This window comes from Pithys albifrons, chromosome Z, assembly GCF_047495875.1.
Source record: "Pithys albifrons albifrons isolate INPA30051 chromosome Z, PitAlb_v1, whole genome shotgun sequence".
Classification (NCBI taxonomy): domain Eukaryota; kingdom Metazoa; phylum Chordata; class Aves; order Passeriformes; family Thamnophilidae; genus Pithys; species Pithys albifrons.
In genome coordinates this window covers 61,335,706-61,358,710 of record NC_092497.1, presented here as the reverse complement: position 1 = coordinate 61,358,710, position 23,005 = coordinate 61,335,706, and the positions used below count along the sequence as shown (strand labels likewise).

At 39.5% G+C, this 23,005-nt stretch overlaps 1 protein-coding gene across 5 annotated transcripts in view; it reads left to right on the top strand.

Annotated features, from left to right (window-relative positions):
* The window catches only part of MCC (MCC regulator of WNT signaling pathway), a 195,023-nt gene that overhangs the window by 132,139 nt on the left and 39,879 nt on the right, over positions 1-23,005 (top strand). For all 5 annotated transcript variants that reach the window (XM_071580618.1, XM_071580617.1, XM_071580620.1 and 2 more), the window contains 3 exons: positions 5,246-5,382; positions 9,290-9,453; positions 14,152-14,358. In XM_071580618.1, the coding sequence (XP_071436719.1) occupies positions 5,246-5,382; positions 9,290-9,453; positions 14,152-14,358 (508 nt within the window). The remainder of the gene's footprint in view (positions 1-5,245; positions 5,383-9,289; positions 9,454-14,151; positions 14,359-23,005) is intronic.

Genomic DNA, 23,005 nt, shown 5'->3' with positions numbered 1-23,005 from the left:
TTAAATTCCTTTACTGTTGGTAATAGCTTGTTTTCTTTGGCAGGCCAACAGTTTGGTGTCTGGGGAACAGAGGAGTAATATTATTCCTAAAAATGGGAACTAAATAGGTACTGAAGCAATTCTGTTGGGTCTGTAAAGACAACTGAAAAAAGAAAAGCTGATACTTCCTGCTGTGATTTTCTGTAAATCCACTCTGGCATCCACATGTGTGACTCTTGAGAAGCTGTTCCATCTCACAGAGCAGGGATGGTGTAATTGCTGTCCTTGCTGGAACAGGTGTGACTCAGAGGGCTCCACCCTTGGCTCTGGGGACTTTTGAGTCTGGGAGCTGGAACAAAACAGTGCTGAGAGAAAACCTTCTGGGAGCACAGCCCTGTAGATAGAGCCTTGGCATTGATACTTTATTCTAAACCAGAGCACAGGAGGACCTTTTGTTTTGATTTCTCTCTTTGATACCTGCAAGTCAAACTGAGCAGGGGCTTTACTTCTGCTGTCACAGAATTTGGGCTGTCCTTCTGGAAACGATTTTCTTGAGTTTACATTAATTGCATAACAGATGAATGTGTCCCCAGTGCTGACACAGTGACTGTTCACTTTTATTCATTTCCAGATTTTAGGATGTAAAAATATACTAACATGCAGCTTGGTGTACTGCCAATTTGCGATACTCTTCATAGTTCCTTCCAAAACCCCAAAATATTCTAGAAAGAAATCAGAATTTCATAGAGAGTATTTGACTATGCCCTTTAAAGCATTATCTTTAAATTTGTAACTCTTTGTCTAAATGTGAGTAATAACCTCAGAAAGTAGGACAGATAGTAATCAGGAAGCATGTTTAAATTTGAATAAGGTATTGCAACAGTTTGAGGAGGAGTGTTGGCTGACTGTGTAAGCTAGTTAATAATCCCCATTCAGAGAATTTTTCTGTGGTTTTTTGATGTGGATTTTGGGGGATTTTTTCCCTTTGCGGTGTCAGATCAGAAGTGTAATGGCTTTTGCTTGTGTAGTGTAATGGCTTTTGTTTGTGTGGTTTAGTAATGCTAGCTCTGGAATCATAGAATTGTTAGGGTTTGAAGGGACACTAAGGATCATCTAGTTCCAGCCACCTCCATGGGAAAGGACACCTTCCACTAGACTGGATTGCTCAGAGCCCTGTCCCTCTTGGCCTTGAACACTTCAGGGATGAAGGAGCATCAACAGCTTCTCTGAGCAGGAAGATGTCACATGTCACAAGTCACGTGTCGATGCATGTGCCTTTTTCAGGGTATATCTGATCTGCTGATCTTAGTAATCCTAGTAATGGTTTGCTAGCCATTTCTTGGGTACAGCAAGTTCCATGTGTGTGACCCCATGAAATCAGCAGCAGCTCTTACACTACATAGTTCCATCATTCTCTAAGGAAAACGAGTTCACTGTGATTGTGTGAGCCAGTCAGCGTTCAATTGTCTCATCTCACTGCTGCTGCTTTGGACAGCAGAAAAGGTGAAATGCAACTGTAACTGATTAAGGCTGTAAACTGAGTTGCTGATACTGACATGCAAGTAGGCAAGCCTCTGTGTTGCCAAGGTTCTCTGTTCTTTGACAAGGTGTATGTCACTCCTGTTTTCTCTCAAAGTTTGTACAACTTAAAAGACAGCAAAACCAGTCAAATGGATCTTCCCAATTATAGAGTCATATTGGAAATACTTGGATATAAAGGATACACCCAGTAACTCTGAAGTACAGAGAGGATTGAGAAATTAAACAGTAGTGTACTAAAATGGAATTATGTCTACATTAAAGGTGTACATTTCTGACTACAGAAGTTTTTAGTGTTGCCTTGGATTTGTTCAGACTTGACTCTTTTTATCTTAATCATATCTTTGGCTGTCAAAATCATCTGTAACTTCAGTGTATGACTGACAGTTTTTCTTAGATGTGAAATAGAGGTTCAGGAAAATGAAAAAGGGAGAGATCTAATTGCTTTTAGTTCTAAACCAGTGGCTGTTTGGGTACATCTCTGGAGTTCTAAAAATAGACTATAACAATACCAGACAGAAATACACTCTGTTGAACATTGGTGCCTGCTAAGGATTATTTGAAACAATTGTCAAGAAGCTTGTAACCCATTGCTGGAAACCCACTTGTTCAGACTTACAGCTTTTAATTTGAAATACATTTAGAAAGTAGGTTGTGTTGGAGTTAATGAAGGAGAATGAATAGACTACAGCATCACACGAAATAATGCATGACATTTACAGTCACATTTACATAGTGACCTGGAGGTCTATTTCTGGCTCCTAAATGTGTGCTAAGTGGAGGCTAGCACATTTTGGATTCAATTCATATGCAGTGTGGATGTCATAATGTTGCCTTCAGCTTACAAAGTCCAGCTCCACCCGCCCTTGATGATTAATTCCCATGTCAAGTGAATAGGTTCAGAGGAACCTCATGTGTCTGTACACACAATCTTTGAGTTGTAGTGCACGTACACCTGTAGTATTTTCTGTCTGAGGGTCTTAGAGGGCTGTAAAAATACTTCTTTAAGTAAACTGAGTGCTGAAAAGCTGTGGGCACCTGAAGGGTCAAGCCGTGCACCATTTGCAGCTGTGAAGAGAGAGTGCACCTTGCCAACATTCTGGAAATACACGTTTGGTATGAAAGGATGATGAAAAGTGTGCATTTTGCCTACTATTTGAACAAGTTTTTCCCAGTGTCTGTGCAGCACTAGTGGACCTTGGTTGTGCCTGAATATGAAGAAACCAGTTAGTGCAGAAGTGTCTGAAAAACACACTGTTTTTTATTCCAACATTTGATACCATGCCACTCTGTGTCTAGAATGGCTTGATCTGGTCTTTGTTGCCTGCAACTCACCATGACATTCCAGAGAGTGGAAACCATTGGGGCCAGTAGAAGAACAAATACCTGCTTTCCATAGCCAGGCTGTCGATGATGGCAGCAGTGAGAAAGTTGCAATGCCTCTGCCTTCTGGGTGGTGTGGCAGGAGTCCAGAGCTGGTCACTGTCACCTGCCAAATACCTTACATCTCCAGTGCCACTGGAGAACTCTTCTTCTGTTGTGGGGAAGGGGAAGTCGAAAGCAGTATCTTTTGTTACTGCCAGCATCAGTTTTAAAGGCAGAATTTGTATTTATGATATATCATTGCCCTTGAATTCCCACTTGCTTTTACCCTCAGCATTTTCCCAGTGGGACTGGTAGTGGAGAGACTGATTGATCTTGCTGTCACTTTATCAGAAATGGATTTCTGTTCCTTCTGGTCAGGTCCTAGGAGCTTTAGTTCATTTAGAAAATGCCTTCTGGCTTGAGTTATCAGGAGGGTGTGAGTCCTGACATGTGACATACTTTTCAACTTCCCCAAGATACTGAGGGTGCTTAAACTGAAAAAAAAAATAGAACTAGTGCTAGCTGCATGAAGCTGCGTTGTGTTTTAAGCAGAAAATTTATGCTACAGGAACCCAAAGAAGATTGGTGAGAAATTATTATTGTGTGTGACATCTTTTTAGGGCCAATAAAGCCTTTTGTCCATTTGTAGAGGTAATTTAGGTTTTGAAAATACAGGACTAATTGTTTCAGAAATTAAAAAGTAAATTATCTTCAGATGAAAAATTACAACTCTTTGAATGCTTGGTAATTATTTTTGTCTACAGCTAATTACTACTGGCTTGTTTTGTGGCTAATAATAAACTAGTTCATGGAACATTAACTCATGCTTATGTGTCTTCATTACACTGTTTTAATTCCCGCTATTCATGATTTAGTTGACACACTGTCTGAAACAAGTATTGCTTGTGGTACCTCCAAGACCTTTCTTTGATTTAAATCTCAGTGTTAGTCAGCTGACCTGTGTTTTATTTAGTAGTAGTCACTAAGTGCTTCTGATAAAGCCTTCTTTGCACTGAAGCAAATGTAAGGGTTAGAAGATCATAATAGTTCCTGTAGAAATTATATCTCAGTACTTTGGGAAAACCTGCTTGGCAAGCAAGCTGAAATTCCCTTTTTTGAGTTTTTTACCCAGTTTTATGAGTTGTCATCTCTGCAACTCTGAGACCAGACTTTACTTCTGTCATTGGTCCCTGTATGTGTGAGCCATCCTCCCTGCTCTTCCACCTGGCAAATCCAGCTGAATCCTCCAAGCTGAATCCTGCAAGAAACACTCATCACCATGTGGTATACACACAGCAGACCTAACAGTACAGATACCCTACCAAATGCAGATCCCCAGATAGGCCTTTGCTATTTCTCACTGTTTCCAAATCCAGACAAATTCTCCCACTTTTGTGCTGAATCTGCAGCAAAATTAACCTCTGCATGGGATTTAGGCTGTAACAAAATGATGGCTCTTTGTTTACTATCAGAGGGGCTCTGCACCTGAATAAACTGGTGTTTTTCCTGTGTTTAAAGTACATACTTTAATGTTAAAACAGTCATTATGAAAGTTTAAAAAAATAATTCTGAGTCAAACTCAGCAAGAAAAAATGTTTACAAATGTTCTCAGAAAAAGCTATTATTCATTTCCTTATCTTCTTTCCTAGTGCTTTGATCTCTTTGTGTGGAGACAGGAGGGAAAAGCCCTAATTTTTTAAGCTCATTAGCTTTAGCTGAAGTGTTCTGTGTCCTCAGTTATTTTAGTTGAACCAGCTTGACAAATAAGTTAAAACCTAGGTAATTGAGGCTTTGTATTTTTCCACTAACTCCAGCAGTTTAGTGAACACTCACTTATTTGTTCTCTTTCTTTTGAGAAGAGAAAATTAAAAACCTACCTGTCTTCACGAGCATTTTGATACACATATGCAGGTATGTGCATGCACATTTTTGCATTACATGCAAGCTGATGACATCCTTGAACTGAGCAAGAGACCAAAACCTGTTATTTCTAATCCACTTTGGGATCAAAGCTACTTGTGCTGATCTGTGTGAATTATCAGTTGGGGAGTCCCTGCAGAACAGTGTCCTCACACACATCCTTGCTAACACTCAGTTCCACCCATTGTTTCCTTCTACAGTAGTCTGGAGTAGTAATGAACTTGGGAATAGAGAAATGGAAACCGGGCTCTGGCTGCTGCAAGTGGGCATTATGGGCATTGCACAGTTGCTTTGTGGTGAAGGATATAAAGTCTTCTCTACTGACGGAACAAAACTTGTGTGGATTGCATCCTGTGGCTCAGCTGATGGGTCTGAAATGAGTGCCACAAAAGTTGCAAATTTCCTCAGAGGGTTTTATTTCTGCCTTTGCTGTGTCTCCCAGGGAGGAAGATGAGTACTCAGAGCTGCGATCGGAGCTCAGCCAAAGCCAGCAGGAGGTTAATGAAGACTCACGCAGCATGGACCAGAACTCCGTTTCGGTACTAGAGAATCAGTCCACCATGGTCACTGCAGATGTGGGTGAGTTATGCCTCTTAGTAGTCATGATACCTTCTCACAGCAGAAATAGCCTTTGAAATGCAGATCCAAATGTTTGGTGAGGAAGTAAATCAATCTAGGATGTGTCAATGACAGCTAATAATGAACTTCTACATGATTGTGAACTTACATGTGAAATAACCTCTGTGCCTTGATCACAGAATCATTAAGGTTGGAAAAGACCTCTTAAGATCACCAAGTCAAACTGTTAAACCAGCACCGCCACTATGTTCATTAAACTGTGTCTTCAAGTGCCATCTCCACATGGTTTTTGAACACCTTCCAGGGATGGTGACTTCACAGCTTCCCATGGCAGTCTATTCCAATGCTTTACAACCCTTTCCATGAAAACTTTCTTCCTTAATATCTAATCTAAACATCCCCTCATCTAGCTTGAGGCCATTTCTTCTCACCCTATCACTTGTCACTTGGGAAAAGAGACCAACCCCCACCTCACTACAGTGTCTTCTCAGGGACTTGTGGAAAGAGATGAGGTACCCCTGAGCCTCCTCTTCTTGAGGTTAAATATTTCATTTCCAGCTCGCTCTGCCATTCCTCATCAGACTTGTGCCCCAGACCCTTCTCCAGCTCCATTGCCCTTCTCTGGAAAGGCTCCACACCCTCAATGTCCTTCTTGTAGTAAGGGACACACAACTGGACACAGGATTTGAGGTATGGCCTCACCAGTGCCCAGCACGGGGGAATGATCACCTCCCTGGAGCTGAACCATGGTTTGTGTACATTAACAACAAGTTACCTGTTTAAATTTCTGCTAACAGTGCGAAACAAGGCAATAAAATGAAATACATTGTAGAAGCCTAGAAGATAAAGGAGTCTGATCTGTATATCTGAAAACATGGATAGCCATATAGATGTAGAGCTGATAAAGAATTACTGGTCATAACACACTGTGAGAAAGAGCAGATCTGGCTGGTGAAGGGGCCTGTGTGGAGAAATGGGCAGCACTTTTCTGGGATAAATGTTCTTGTTTAGCTCCTGGAGATAAGCACAACACAGTACAGAGCAAGTGAGGGAATGAGGACGAGAAGTGAGCATGGGCTATAGGGAGGGGTCCAGACCACCCAAAATCCCCGAAACCTCCAACCCATTTCCAGAAAGACCCGAAGGAACAGACTGCACGTGATAACTAACTTGCACAGAAAATGAGAAACATCTTCAGAGCAGGAAAAACTTATGTACTAGACAGGTATCTCCACAAAGCCCAGTGTGCTTGCTCTGCATGTGCACTCCAGCACAGTGAACACCCCAGCAAGATCATGCTGGAGCCAGGACTGGTGATCCTATTCTCTCTTCTTTCCTTTCTCTCTCCCTCTGTTTCATTCATCTCTCTCTTCCCCTTCACACTACCTCATTATGCACAACCCACTGCCATGTGCTCATGTAGTAGGTCAGGGACTAACATACCAATTTCTATGCCAACTGTGTAATCTACGAATCAAACTATGAGCTTTTGTGGATCTTCTGACTTCTGTCATTCCTTTGACCGTGGGCATCCACAACTCTTGGGTGCTGCCTTCCCCTTAAGGGTGGGACATCACATAGAGCAATAGACAAAATAAGAATGCCATATTTCCATGTTTTCCTTCTGTGTGTACCTTTTTTTTGAGTTTGTTTCCATATTCCTGGGAAAATAAATTGCACACACACACACATATACAGATAACAAATGTGTCTATTTTTTATCCTTCTAGATATAAATGTATAAAGATAAAAAAATCATAATCTAATAAGCGTGTGCATGACTTGCTTTCTGCCCTAATGGAAAGAGCTTCAGTGACTTAGGAAAGCAAATAATGCATCATAACACACTAGTGCATGTGGATATGCTGCTCTACTGCTACAGGCAATAAAAGCCATAGAGCTAGAACTAGGAATGCTCTCCAGGACATCTTGCAGAGCTTGTGGTTGAGTTTCTGTCAGAAGTGGGTTTCTCACATTGCAAACCATTATTTTATGGGGAAAATGTTATTGGAGGAACAAAACCCAGCACACAAGATCTTCTGAAGTTTGTTTAAATGTGCAAAATATTTGTTATAGAAAATACTATGAAAACAAGTATATTCAACAAACAAAATGAGATTTTTGCAAGTAAGCATCCTCCTTGCTTATACACTGTTTCAAAGGGAGTGTTGTTAACATTATAAAGTGCTTTTTTGGTATTATAACAGATGGGTGGCTGCTATACAGAAACTAGTGAATATGACTTCCAACAATAAAGTTGTATATGTTGCCCATTCACATTTTTCATACAATGCTGTGACATCATATAACTTCTGTGCTGAAGCCAGAAGCAGTTAGACTTAACCTCTTCTTCTTGATCAGCAATAGGTTTGTGTTTGAAAGAGCCACAGAACTATAGAATATGCAGAACTGGGAACCCCTCACAATCATCAAGTCCAACTCCTGGTCCTGCACAGAACCATCTACAAGAATCACACACTGTGCCTGAGAGTATTGTCCAAATTCTTCCTGAACTCTGTCAGGCTTGGTGCTGTGACCACTGTCCTGGAGATCCTGTTGCAGTGCCCAACCACCCTCTGGGGGAAAAACCTTTTCCTGAGATCCAACCTAAACCTCCCCTTGCTCTGATTCATGCTATTTATGTGTATTGGGCTGTGGAGTTAGATTTGTGGTAATGAGTTTACACTTTTTTCTGATCATCTCATCCCTTCAACACGTTTCAGTCTTTCACAGAGAGATTTTTAGGCAGGCTGCATAGTCAGACCCCATTCAACACCAGACTGCTTTAGCCCCTGTAAGAACCACAGCTATGAGGCTACCATGGAATTGCGACCATCATGAAGCACTTGCCGCAGTCATGTAAAATAACACCCTCTGGCAAGAAAGCCTGCCACTGTTTTCACTAGGATATAGGAGCTGTGGGTGTGCTGCCATCTCATAGTGCACCACTTGTGCGCTGTATTGTGGGTAGGATTTGCAAACTCTGACCTAGAAATCCATAAATACTAACTAGCACATCTGAGACACAGCACAAGGGTGAATTCTACCAAATGTAGGAACTGCCACTGTCTGTCACTAGAGGACAACTCAAGAAAAACAAAAATAATTTGAGAAGTGGCCAATAAGGTACAGAGACCTACTTGTTTTCCCATAAATGGAGGATGCTATGGCAGTGCCCAAGGCACTAGAAGAAGTTTGCCTAAAATCAGGAAAGGAAGTGATTATCTGCTGCATTTATAATTAAAATAGCATTGTTGTGTAAGCTGCTAATATGGTTGATGTATGAAACATAACAAAGAATAAGCTGTGATATTATAATCCCTGAATGTTCTATACTTGCATTTGAAGAAGGAATAGCTGTTAAAAGAAAACACAGACTCTTAGGTAGTGGGTAGGGATCATTTCTATAAACACCAGGGTTTTTTTAATTTGGGCAGTGTCTAAGTACAAACACAAAAATTCCTCTGAAAAATATCAAGTCATAACATCAGTGAATGTACCAGACAGAAAAAAAACATTGAATTTACAGAGAGAAACCTATGAGGAGAATTTAATCAGGATAATAGACCTTGAACAGTCAAAAGAACAACATAAAGAAATATCTTAGAATATGAGCATGCGATGTATTAAAATGTTTTTCAGAAAGAAGGGGTTTTTAAGAAAGAACACTTTTGGTAGACAGGGGGACTGTTATTTGGTAGATGGGAGATAACTCATTATTAAAGTTGATGTTATGGTATTTAAGCCTATCAGTTTGGGAGGAAAGAGCAGCAGAGTGCAAGGACATTCCTTGAACAATATTAGTCCTGGCTGTTCTGCAAGAGGCACTTCTTTGGTTAGAGTTTGTTTTTTCACTGAGTCACTAATCAATGCAATATTTGTTTTGTTTTGTATTGCTTTCTTTTAGATAACTGTAGTGACTTGAATTCAGAACTGCAAAGAGTGCTGACAGGTCTGGAAAATGTTGTCTGTGGGAGGAAGAAAAGCAGCTGCAGTTTATCAGTCGCAGAAGTGGACAGACACATTGAACAACTCACTACTGCCAGTGAACATTGTGACTTAGCCATTAAGGTAATGGTGGCATTAGGCTGTAAATGCAGTATTGCCTGACACACCTGATCAGTTCTTTAGTAACAACACTTCACTTCCAAAGGTGTCACAGTACTTCATGTGATTCAGTGTTGGTTCACTTTGAGTTCACAATGTTGGTTAAGTAGTAATACACCTGTTTTACTCTGAATTCTCCAAGGCTTGGCAGCAGCTACTAATATACTTTTAATCTCAAATCAGAAATGTATTGGTCTTGTGCTCATTTCAGACATATGAGAAATGGGAACACTCAGTGCTTAATTTACTTTCTTAAGCAAGTTTCCTTATCCAGCAAACAGGTTGCCACTTGCCCAAGGTCCTACAGCTGATCAGTGACTGATTGACTGAAAACACGGTGCATATGCCTAAGTTGTGACTTGGCTGTGTTAAAATATAGAGCTAATAACATGAGGCATGTGTGGTGTATTAGTTCAAATGAGACAAGTCAGACAAAGAAACAAGTAATTCAGCTGATACCTGTGTGTCTTGCTGGTGTTGCACATGTAAAAGAACAAGAAGTGGGTTGCCTGCTGGCACGTGCAACTGAGGGATTGAAATTCAGAACCTGAGAGCAAGGGAGTCCTAGAGTATCTTACTATATACAGGGAAAGGCCTGAAAAGGTTTTTTTTTGTGTCAGGATGGGAAAGTGTCAGTGACTCATTTATACAAGAAAAAATATATGACAGTTTGCTCTTGAAGTGGGACAGACTGTGACCATTTTAGATGCCTTTGCCAGCCCTCTGGCATGCCACTGGTAAAAGTTCTATCTGTCCATGGTTGTGCCTGAGGAATATAATGAAATTCAAAGAAATTAATGTTGAGTAGTAATTTGAAGAATGTGTGTATATATGACAGGGGGAAAGGGGGAGACAGACTGACTTCTGATCTCTTGGGACCAGTATTAAAGCATTTTATTAGAGTGTCTTGGAGGGTTAGGAGTGATAGTTTGAATGATACCAAGTATTATTTGGAGTTTGAGGGTTAACCGATTTCAGAAGTCAGTATTCACCAGGAGAGAAACTGGATCCTGGAAAACAGAAAGAGATCAATCTGTGTGAGGTCCACAGAGGTATCTGAAGTGGAATGGAATGAAGATTGAGGATGTGAGTTCAACACGATGTCAAAATACCTGCCATAAGCTCAATTCTTCAGCTTTTTATTTTAATCCTTTTTTTTTTGTTTTGATTCACATTAACTACAGTCAAACTTCTATAATGCTAACTATCAGCAGTTTCTTCCTGGTCCAAAACGCAAGCCTTTTTATTCTCATGTGATCTCTACAAGCATAGCCATTTTTGTGGGAAGGCTTTTTCCCACTCCCTCTGCTTCAGAGGCTGGTGTCATTTGAGTTTGATCAGTGGTAGCACGCAAAGGTTATTAACCTTTCAGAAAGATGAGAATCTTCATGCTTGATTATGCACTAGGGAAGTGTGTCACCCATTGTGTTTAATGTAGCAAATCCTACATGTAGAGACCCTCTCCACTATTCCACCCATGGCTGTAGGTCATTTCTCCTTTCCTGCTTCCTCAGACAAAGAACTGAGAGATTTTTAAAATGGGTGGAAACATGAATAGAAACCTGAAGTATTCTGACTGTCTTTTTCTCTGACTGTTGGCTTTTTTCTTCACCAGTGGACTAATGTATTTAAATGTCTTGGATCCTTCTGCTTTGATGGTTAAATGTCACTGGGTTTCTTTTAATGCTGTCAGTGGTAAATTATTTTTTTGATTCTTTCGTATAAATCATGTGACTCTGGCAAACTCAATTGTTTCTGTCACACAAAAAGCTGAAAAGACCTTGAAATGAGATTTATCATAAGTTCCGGTAGGAATAAATTTTATCATTTAGTTATGCCATGTGAAGATGTACTTCTTTTACTTGTTTCAAACCTGATACTTATTAATTTTATCTCATATCACATCTGTAACACAACACCTCTTGTAAAAAAAATGAGACAGACAGTACTGATGGCAGTGTCAGAGGCAGGACTGGAATTACCGTGATATGACATCCTGCCCTGTGCTCTGAACACTGCATTGTAATGCAATCCTATACTCTGTGAAATTATACCTAAGTTTATCTGCTGTACAGTAGATAAAACTACTCTGTAATACTGCTTTGAGGAAAAATAAACAACACATAGATAATATCCATGTGCATAGATATATTCGAGTACAATTTTTATGTTTTATTTACTGTGGAAAATGGTAATGTGTTGGTTGTCAAACTGGAGAATTGTGATAATAGGTTACGCAGTAAACTATTGATTGTGGCAAGATGAAGGAACACAGAAGCAAGGAGAATGGTCTGTTGGTTTCGTTAAGGATTTTAGGGCAGCCCTTAGTATGACTCAGACCATGATGCTGGGACTGCCTGAACTTAGTATGTGTGTGGACATGTGGTAGCTTTGGACCCATGAGAAACAGCAGCAGCCTCTCTGTCTGAAGATATCTCTGTGATGTTGAGGCACTGCTGCTGCTTCCTCATGGCAGTCCTTCCCCTTTCAGTGTTGCTACAGGGTTATCACCCCCATTAGTGCTCTGGGGAGGAAAAGAGGCTTGGGAAATGGAGGGGTTAGAAAAACAGCAACCCTAGGAGCATGGAGAATAAGGAGGAACGAGGCAACAGCAGAACTTTGCATTAGAAGGATGAGGAGGCAGGAGGGGAAGTTTGAGAGGGTGGGGGGGGAAGAAGGAGAGGGGAAGACAGCAACAAAGAGGCACTGTTTAAAATAAAGCTGCCATCATCAAAAGATAATTCTCCTGCCATTGCAGAGGTTTTCTTCACATCATAAGATTAACCACCCTGTACTTACTCAGAACTTGAACTCATTGTCATGCTGTGTTGAAATAATTTACCTTATCATAATTTGAGACGTATAGGTCCAAGTGAAGTTAATGTAAGGGAGAGCTGCAGCTTCTTGCTTCTTACAGAGATGTTGAAAGGCAGTGCTCTTCTAGAAAAGTAATTTCAGCTTACTACCATATATGTAAGTAGAATTATGGTGTAGATTTTCTGTCAATAAAGTTTTATTTATGACTTTAAATATATTGCAGTTTTATGGAAGAGAGACATGAAATAAGATTTAAAAGGATAAACTGAGCTTCACTGTAAAAGTTTTGTCCCTGCTTCTTCTATAGAGGCATTTCAACCTAGTTGTTAAAAATGTATTTTTCCTTTTGTATGTCTTTCCTCCTCACTGAAGTGTCCTGCTGTAGCCAAGATTTATTCTTTAAGACTAATGTGTTGATTAACATTAATAACCAACTTGTCATTGCAATGGACAAATAATAAAATTTCACTGATAACCCAAAGACAAACAGTGCTGAAAAAATTGGGAAGATTTTTTTGAGAGATTAAAGAAAAAAGGGACTTGTGTTTCCGACTTGATTTGCCATTTTCAGGTGTACTCTGTGTAGGTTCTTTTAGTCCCTCACTATTTAAGGAAGTAAACAAGGAAGTAATTTTTGTTGTATCATAGACTGTGCTGAATTTGAAGGGACCCAGCAGGATATAAAGTTAAATACTTTTGAATAAAACAACTAAATAGACTATGTTTGTCCTTGGTACATGAGGTATCTTCTATATTATATGTAAAAGTACAGGCATTAGCTATAGCTTGGTTTTAGATTATCCAGTGAAATGAAACTTTCTGCATTGCTAGGTACATCATACATTCTTTTCCATATTTCTTCCCACAGTTTTAATGCACACTGCTTTCAGAGAGATTCAGAAGCTTATAATAAGCACATTTGGAGCAGTTTTTTCTTGTTGCAAGTATCTTCCATAGTTGAAAAAATGACACACAGGCGTAGCATGCACTGTGTACTAAATTCAGAGCTGCATGTTGTTTCCTGGCACGTTTAGTGTTATGCTGTGTTTCAGCATGTTGTATGACCAGTCTGACAGTAAGTTTAGCCATGGCAGTATTCTCCTGCTGGCGTTGAGTAAATGCGGTTTAGTTTCGCCCACTGGAAGCTGCTGAATGTCCCTCGTACTGAATGGTGCCTACAAGGCATAGTCCTGAGCAAGGAGATGGGATGGGAAATGCTCAGTGGCACTCCATGACCCAAAGAAACTCAGCATTTTTTCAGCCAGTAGAAAGGCTGTAACATCTTCTGGTATCATGAAGGCCCAGCCAAGGCCAGAGTTCTTTTTATTATATATTGCTGTCACCTCAAGGAAAGAACATGCTTGAGGACATGGGGAAAGAAGAGTTCTCTTTTTATCCCCTCCCAGTCTTTCCTTTGCCCTTTTGTAATGTTGGTCTAGAACTAAGAAAGTCCCCATGCAATGCACATTGACAGGTGGCTGCTTTCTGCCTCTTACTCATCAGGGGAACAATAAGTACAGTGCTGACCCAAGACAAGGAGTCATTAATTTGTTATAAAGTGTTCTGAGATGAAACTGTTGGTATTAGTGTTCACAGATGATGCGTGTTTTATTTTCATGTATCTGTCTGCTTTGGTGTTTGACAGTATGAAATATTTTAATAAAATGGTCAAAGAAAATAAGCAATCATTTTGTTTGCTTCTACTTAGCAAACAAAAGAAGGAAACTGATGGTGTTGTGGGGCTGGGTGTGTACACCTAAGTATAAAGAGTTGCTTGTTACATGCTTATTAGTCCTGCTCAGTCATCTTTGCTTCTTCTTGCTTTTGATGACTTTATTTTTGCAGACTGTAGAAGAGATTGAGGGTGTACTGGGACGTGACCTTTACCCAAATCTGTCTGAGGAGAGATCTCGATGGGAGAAGGAACTTGCTGGCCTGAGGGAAGAGAATGAAAGCCTCACAGCAATGCTGTGCAGCAAAGAGGAGGAGCTCAACAGGACCAAGGCCACCATGAACGCTGTCCGTGAGGAGCGGGACAGGCTGCGCAGAAGGGTAAGGCTCTGCAGAGGTGAAGGCTTCCTGCTCCTCCAAGCCTGTGTAATTTTGACACCAGAACAAACCTCTCTTTAATCTCACTTCCTGTACTGGCTGTAGAGCTTTTTGTTTTTAAAGCTGAGCTAGACAAATGACAAAACTAGGACACAACTGAACATAATTGAAAAAGAGTGTGTGATAAACAGCCAGTGTGTACAACAATATCAGAAATTGTGTGTTAACAGAAAACCTGATACTCATCTTCAAGGAAGCATATGTAACTTGCCTATAGAGAAAGCAGATGTTCATTTAGTGAATTTTCCTGTGAGAATTTTTTTTTCCTGTAAACAACAAATATTTCTTTGTTTTGATGGGAATTCAATTTGTGATTAGGAAAAAGAAAACGAGCAGGACTCCTGTCAGTGGGTCATAATTCTCATACTGAACAATGAGTTGTCCCAGCCATGTCCTGCTTCCCTGTCTGCATTTTATGATGCTGCAAGGTTAGAGAAAGGCCTTGTGCTTTGTGTAGACTCCAAAGGAAAAAAAAAAGGATATGTTTTCACAAAAAAAGATGAAAGGTCCAAGAGAATGTGACTGCAATCTCTTTTAAAATTTCTTACCTTGGTTAAATCTGCAGAGTTTTGGCTAGATATGGAGTATTTATTTTTAAAATAGGCAGTTTCAAGTTTGTGTTCAATTTGAATAACAACTCTGACCACTGTATCTTGGTAAAATACTTGCAAGTGTTGCTCTTTTCCTACTAGGAGCAGACTGACCCTTTTTGCTGTTCTAAAACAATATTGTTCTACAGTGACTGTATCATTTTGGCATGAACTTACATTGTGTGGAATTTCCAATCTTCAAATATCAATCCAAAAATTACCTTTTCAAAACTCTGTAACCTCTCCTAGCAGTAAAATGATGGGTGTGATGAGACGAAAATAGTAATTTCCTATCAGATAAAACAAGATCACTTCAACTTTTCCTTTGTAAAATTTTATTATGCACCATAAGTTGTCTTCAGTCCTAAAGTTTTTTGACTGATTTTATATTGACACTTAAGCAGAAGCAGTACTTCCCCCTTGAGCTACAGCAGTAGCATTTATGCAGTGGGTGAATTATTGCCAAATCAAGGGAATGGACACAACAACACAAGCAGGCAGAGAATAAAAGCATGTCCTCATAAAATCTACTTACACAAATGCAAATATTTGACACTACAGATGACACAGGTCAGTATTGGGATATCTCAAACAATAAAAAATAGATGGCCTTGAGTATAGAAAAAGATTCAAATTTTGAGAAGTATAGAATGCAAGTTAAGGTGCTTGAAAGATTGGTAACAAGAATTTATGCTGGCAGCCAGGAGCGTCTCAGTTCATAAACAGAAAAGGAGAAAGAATTGGTGTTCATACCCTCAGGGATAAGCACAGCTGAGCCATTGACACATGGTGGCAAATTCAGTCCTATGATGTACCAGATAAGTTACTTGCAGTAGAGGTTGTTGGAAAGCCTGTTTAAAGAGTGGTGAGAGCTGATCTGTAATGTTACATGTAGTTCTTACCTCTTATGCATGAAAACATACAGTTTAAATTGGCAAAAAGAGGACGTAGAAGATGGTGAGAGAAATGGGCAGTGTACTTGAAGAAGAGACTTAGATTGTCTGGTTCAACTTGGAAAAACAAAACCATTTGATTTCTCTTAACAAGTGCTGGAGAAAGCAAGTAGGAAGGGGTGTAGTGGTTCTCCAAACCTACAGACAAAACTGGATCAAGAATAGATTAATATAAGCCACTTGTAGCTATTTTAGGCCAAAAATTAGGCTGTGAGGTGTGAGAATTATGGCTCTCAAGAAACAGCAACAAGTAATGCTGCTGAGTAACTACTTTCAAATTGTAGTTCTAAAATACTAAACTTACATTTGTATAGTGAAATGGATGACTATGCAGGGATGTCTAGACCAGGATCATTACTTTAGGATTGTATCCAAAGTAGAGCAAAAAAAGTCAGTTTAAGACAGCTGTAGTAATTCCAGAGCTAGACTTAGCATCTCTGCACAAATCTGCTACGTTTTGACCCTGCAGAGCGTAAATCTTGAATTGCTCATTGTGAGCATTGTGAGCTACCTTTGGTGTAGCAAGCCAATTTAAATGTTCATTCTTCTTTAATTAAAGACATTCTTCTTGGACAGATTCTGCAGATGTCCTGCCCAGTAGAAGCAGCAATGTTGGATTGTCACAGAGCCTTAATATTTGGGCACAGCTGGCAGGGTTGTGTGTGGGTTTTTTGAGCTGTTTTCATTTAGTTTGCAACTATAGAGGATTTACTGAAATATGGTATTTAATATCATCCCGAATGTGCAGAACCACTGATTTATTGGCCCCACCAGAGAAGTTTGTTCATGGCATATGACCCTGTCTGCACACTATGTAATTGTTGCACTGTAAAGCATATTTGCATTTTTAATGCAAGTTTTTGTCCATAGTGGCAACAAAATAAATGTTTTCTTTGACCTATTAAATACTTTCTGTGTGCCACCTGAACTCAAGAGCCGCTTCAGATTATTTCCCTGGAGAACAGGAAAGGAGATCCAGCTAAAATTTAGTTATTGTTCTTCTCAAATTAAATTGGTTGAAGTTGACCAGATCAATAGGTCTATTCCTTCAGACCAATGCCTGTAATCAAGCAGAGTGCTTTCAATATGTTTTTCTCAGGCTTGTTGGAGATTTAATTTAATTAGGTATTTACTGCGCTCAGTTAACAGATTGAGCTGCTGTCTGGAACAGTGGCTGAGAAACAACATACATTTGGAGTTTGTTTCTCACGGGTCATTAGTAAATTAGGTAATTGGTTATTTCTGTAGGTTGTCTGCTGTGTAGCAGCTAATTTCATAATGCAGAGGTTTATTTTACCTCTCTATTATATTGCTACATTAAAAATAAAATCTATTTAGGTCTGGAGCAGTCAATGCACTAGAAACTGCTTACACACAGCTGATCATAATCCTGAATCCAGTAATACAGATAAGGTGCTGGGGAACTTCTGTACCAGTTCATAGGATTAATATTATTATTACATGAGAATAAGGTTGTAATCAGGTCAGCACTATTTTCAACTGCTATGGAGTAACAGGCTTAAATAGCAGAAGAAAAAGTAATATTTTTGTTCTTACACAAAAGCCCTTTTATCCACTAGTGGTTTCACCACTGATACAGCATATAAAATTCACCATAACTGCAAAGCAAAAATTGTGGCTTTTTAATTACTGCCCATGAAACTTACCAGATGAGTAGTACCTCAACACCGTCCTAAGCAGCTGGTTGGCATAAGAAGCAGTGGGTGTGGAAAGCATTCAGGCTTCTCAGAGGCTGTTCTGAAGAACTAAGTCTAAAGTCAGAGCAGTTCCAGTCTTGGAGGTCTGTTAAGTCTGTTCTCTGCATAAGCCATATGTCAGTTCTTTCAGTTAATCAAATGCTTTTAGATGTGAAGGTTGTTCTGGATCTCCAAACTCGTCTAAATTCACCAAACTGGGCAGAATAAAGCCAGACTCCATAAGCTGTCTTCAACTAAGACCTTAACGAAAACATAATCTGCGGAGGAGTAGAAAAGGGTCATTTTGCATGTGATTACTCCAAGAAGCTTCATTTTAGCATGAGGGCTCTCCCAAAATATGTGGTTCTTGCAAGCAGTTGAAACCTACCCATAGCACAGCAGGAGTCAGATCCTTGGCCTTACAGGCATTCTTGAGCCCAGACTGTTCTCAGATGACACAAATCTGGCACGAGCTGCTGGATTGTCCTTGTTTTGTCATTATTCCTGTTGGGATCAGAAGGTATTGTTCCAGATTACTAGAGAACACGATATGTTATGGGCCTTTAGAGATTATTATCTCCTTTCACAGCTTAAAGTGCTCCTGGAACTGTTTTGTCTCCTTGTCTCTTGGTGAGCTCCAGAAACCTGAAATAGCAGCCAAGAGCTACCTCTTGTTAAAAGCTCCCTCTGCCTCCTTGGGTTGCATGGTATTTGCTTATGCAGCACTCTCCACTTAGGTGTTAATGAGTTAGAGCTTTGCTCCTGTTTCCAAGCTTGTATGCAAATGCTCAGTGATTAATCTGAAGTTAAATGAGGGAAAGCTGAGATAGGCTTTTCTGCCCTGGCCTGTGTTTGTTTCTGATGTGTAGTAGCCTGGATCAGAACACTTCAATTTTGCTCAGAGCTTTTAGGTCCCCCTTTGCCTCCCATGTCATGTCTTGCTGCATCCTTGGTTTTCATTGCTTTGCATCCTACAGCACCCAGATCTTTCTGCATGGAGCACTGCATGAGGGAATATTGTCTGAAAGGTGTGAAAAGCAGGGAAGCACTTCTGCTGTTTGTAAAAACTGTGTGTGTAAGTAGCATTCCTGTTCTCCTGTAGCTTGTTGTGTCTGTGTGTCATTCCCTTTCTCCAGTCCTCAGAGTAATTGTTCAAACTGCAGATGGATTTTCCAATCTGCCAGAGTAGTGCCACTAGTGACAGTAATGTTCTTAAATGTTTCTTGAGAGCAGACATCTCTGCAGGGACACAGATTTTGTAAGTGCCTTCTTTCAACTGAAGAGTTTAGGTCTAAGCTCATCCAGCTCCACAGGATTCCTTGAGGAGATCGCCCTTATAAATTCTAGGAAATACTTCTGTACCATACTCAGTCATCACAGCAGACAATCTACAGGAATCCAGAACTTGTTTGTTCTGATGGTCATGGTATAAGAGAGAATGAAAATTACTGGCTGAAAACAATCACTGCTAGGCCTGAATTAAAGATTAGGGATGCTTTTGGCTGGGAAGGGCCGTCACCACTCAGAGCAGCTTGATTTGTTACCCTGATATTTCATTTAATGTCTTCCCCTCCACACACTTGCAGTATGCATGAATAAATTGGAAAGCGGGAGAGATTCACTTTCTGTGGTTTGTTGTACTTCATCTTCCTCCTCTCTATAACAGGGGTTAAAAATTAAGCAGTATTAAAATGCTGGAGAAGAAGATGCTGTTACTTGAAGGATTCAAAGGTACTGCATGATGAAACAGGTCACAAGTTGGGTAGAAGGAAAAGAATCACAGGCATGTCATTTGAAACTGGCTTAGAAACAAAAGCAGCAGCTGTCCTTTGAATGTGGAAATCAGTGAGAAAACCAGGCAGTTTGTAGCTGTGCTTTTTATTTAGGATATATTAATCAGCCATGTAATTGTGAGTATGCATGTGTAAAGCACAAAGACTGAAAACATGTTTCTTAGATTCATGATTACAGATAATGAGAATATTCCACTGAAGTATTTTTCTATAACCCATGATACATTTCTGCAAACATGTCTGTGATGCTTGTTGATAACTTTCGAAGTATTTCATAATTCCAGCATTGCTGTAATGGGTCAGGCCCTTTCTCTTCTATACTTGCTTTTTATTTAGTTCTTAAGGTATGCACAAGAAACTACGCCTTATTTTTTCCCTATTTCCTACTAACATTCTCACCATTCAGAGGGAAAATAGATTAGAAATGCAGTTAAGCAATTGGTTCAATAAATAAAATTTCCAGTTATTTACATCTGTATTAATAACTTGAGAACATCTATTTGCACCTGACTTCTCTTCGTATCTAGCCTGTCCTTTGCTCTGAAGTAAAATGGCTCTGTTGCCTTGGGACTCACTCAATGTCCCTGCTCTTTCTAAGTTTCCAACACTTCTCTATTTCTGTAAGTCCTTGGACTTGCTCCAGCCATTTAGAAGATATTTTCTCTTTCTTTTTTTTTTTAATTCTGGATTTCACAGATGGTTCCATGGATTTCTCCTTTTTCCCTTCCATTCTCTACTCTTTTTTTTTTCTGATCATATAATTAGATCTGCCTGTCAGACACTTTCCATCTCGATTTAGAGTTTTAGGAGTCTATGGCAGTTTTTATACCCTTCTGGATGTTTCCGTAAGGACTCTGGAAATTTTTTTTTGAAAGCTTCCTTGTTATTCCTCGCCAACTCACAAATACACACTTTTCCTGTATTTCAGTGGAACTTCTTTGGGTTTGTTTCTATACTTGTCTTTACCCAACAGATTTTGCCAACTTTGCCATCCCATTTCCTGTAAGATATTCCCTTCCTCTCTCCTGTTTCCCAGTGTTTATTGTGCCTCATGTGCAGTACTGCAGTTACCTTCATTCTACTAGTTAACATAACCTTCAGAATAATTTCTATTATATTGGTAATGACATTAAAGAGTGTTAGTAGTGTTGTGTACAGGGGTCACAAAATTTTTAATCATGCTCTTTAAACTAGCCTTTTCATAACTCATGTATTCACCAAACCAGAGAAGAGACTGGCTCTTCTGAACTCTGGGGGTTTTTGTGGTTTTTGTTGGTTTTTTTTTAAATCATGTTCTTTGGTCAGTCCTTATTTTTCCTGTAGAATTGCTAAAGGCATGGAAAAGTACTGTCTGAGGAGGTGCTGCTTACTGCTCTATTTACAGTGGAGATCTTGGTGATCAGAAATAGTTACCTGAGGTGTCTCTGGGCAGAGTGTGGTGGGTGGGCAACCCAGTCATGAGATTCTGGCTTGGTGAATGTGTGAATTGTGAGATTGGTGATTTTACAGGTCACACAAACTTGCCCTGTTATCCTGCTCAGAATTACCATCCAGTATTTAGCATTGCTAAAGTTGATGCAGTTATTTATAGCAATCAATTCAAGCATGTAATTTCAGAAATGAGGGCCTGAATCAACACATCAAGAAGCATAGATAAGCAGGCAGCTTCTTTATGCTGTGGTTGCTTCTATGATACGATATTAAAGCAGTGAGTTTCATAGATTAATAACTCTGCTGTGTTCTGGGTTTTCTCTTAGAAATGCTTTCCTGAGAAAGCTTTGCATGACTATGGCCTTAGCTGTGTTCATTTTTCTTTCTGTTGCTAGTGTTGTTTTACAGATCTTTACGAATAATTGGATTTGTAATTGTGGCCATTAGTCTCTGCTCAGTAATAAAATATAAACTAAAGGAAACCTATCTGCTTCAAAGTTATGTATGATACTGTCTTTACACAAGGTAGTTTTAGAGTCAATGAATGCTTATTATTTAAACAACGTTAACACTCTCTTGCCTGGTTGCACTTATATTTAGAATCTTATTTGCTTTTGGACTGAAATCTTCCAGGACTGGCTTCTGTGCATAGGTGAACATTGTAGCAATTTTTAAGTTAGACTTTGAGGCAAGTATTTGATTTTCTGAAGAATATACCCATAGTGGTCTGTCTGTTTGTTTGCTTTTAAACAGAGCTGTAACTTAAGCACTGAGAGAATTTAGTTTGGAACAGCCAAGATGAAAAGAAATAGTAATAAATAGTAATTTTGATTTAATGAAGTTTTGGGGTTGTTTGTTTGTTTTGGGGTTTTTTTAGTGTTAATGCCACAGTACAAATCCTATCTGCACTGACTTTCCACATCTGCAAGCAAAAATAGGCATAGATGGTTTATTTCAGCTTTATGCATATCAACAGGCTGAAATGATTGGTTTGCATCAGTAGAGCACTTCTGTCCTTAAGGTTTGCATTAGTGCAGCTGTACCCATGTTGGAAGTGTGTATGTCTGTATGAACAAAGGTCTCAGCTGCAAATATGTAGAAGATACTTGCTATAAATATGCGCTTTATACACTGCTCAGTTAACTTCATAATATAATTGCAGCTAATGTGTAGAATTCTGGGTCAAGCACCCATACCCATTTTTCAGCAACTTACTTTAAACATTGAGAATTTGATCTGAGGTTTTGCGTGCTTCAGTTGTTTGCATTCATACTGTTTGAAGGTGCAGCACTCCTCCAGAACTGAACAGGGAACTTGTGAGTGCAGTTAGGCTTTCTGTGCTTTTATTGTTTCCACCTACTGCTTTTTATTAACAGTTGTTGCACTCTGTTATGTAAAACATGTAGGGTTTTTTCTTCCTTTTTTTTTTTTTGTAATTTGCAAATACTTAAAAATTCTTTTGACAGTGAGTGCTCAGGCAGCCTGACCTTCATTTTACAACAGAGAAAGAGAGGCAGGGATACTCTTCAGGGAAGTAGAAACAGGCTATGGAGGCTTGTAGGAGCCATAAGATACTGCTTTGATGCCTGGACAGCATTCCAGCTTTAACTCTTTCCTCAGTGCAGTAAGTTATGATCTGCATGTATGAACACTGTCCATGTGCACTTACAGCTGAAGAAAGCCTAAGCTTTAATGTCACTTTAATGTTCATATTTTTTGACTAAGGGATTTCTGCTCTCTTAATCATGTCTTTGTATAAATGCATTTAGTATAAAATAGCTCACATTTTGGACAGTAGGAATCAGAGTTGCATTTCATACGACGGGATATAAAATGGTCTGCACCTCTGTTTTACTGGATTTGTGTTAAAATTTCGCCAGTTCTGCTTTGTAGAGGGACCGCTCATCAGAATCAGCATGGAAACCTGAAGGAAAACTCTGTATTCAGGGGAATTTCCTCTTCAGGTGGTTTCCTTCCCCCTTTCTCATCTCACACTCTGTGTTTGAGATCTGTGGGAAAAATGGGCTCTGTCTCTTTACCTTGTAGCATAATTGTTGTGTTAAGCAGACCATTTATTCTTTGTCTGTTAAGAACTATTCCAAGGTAAACACTATAATCTTTAGCTC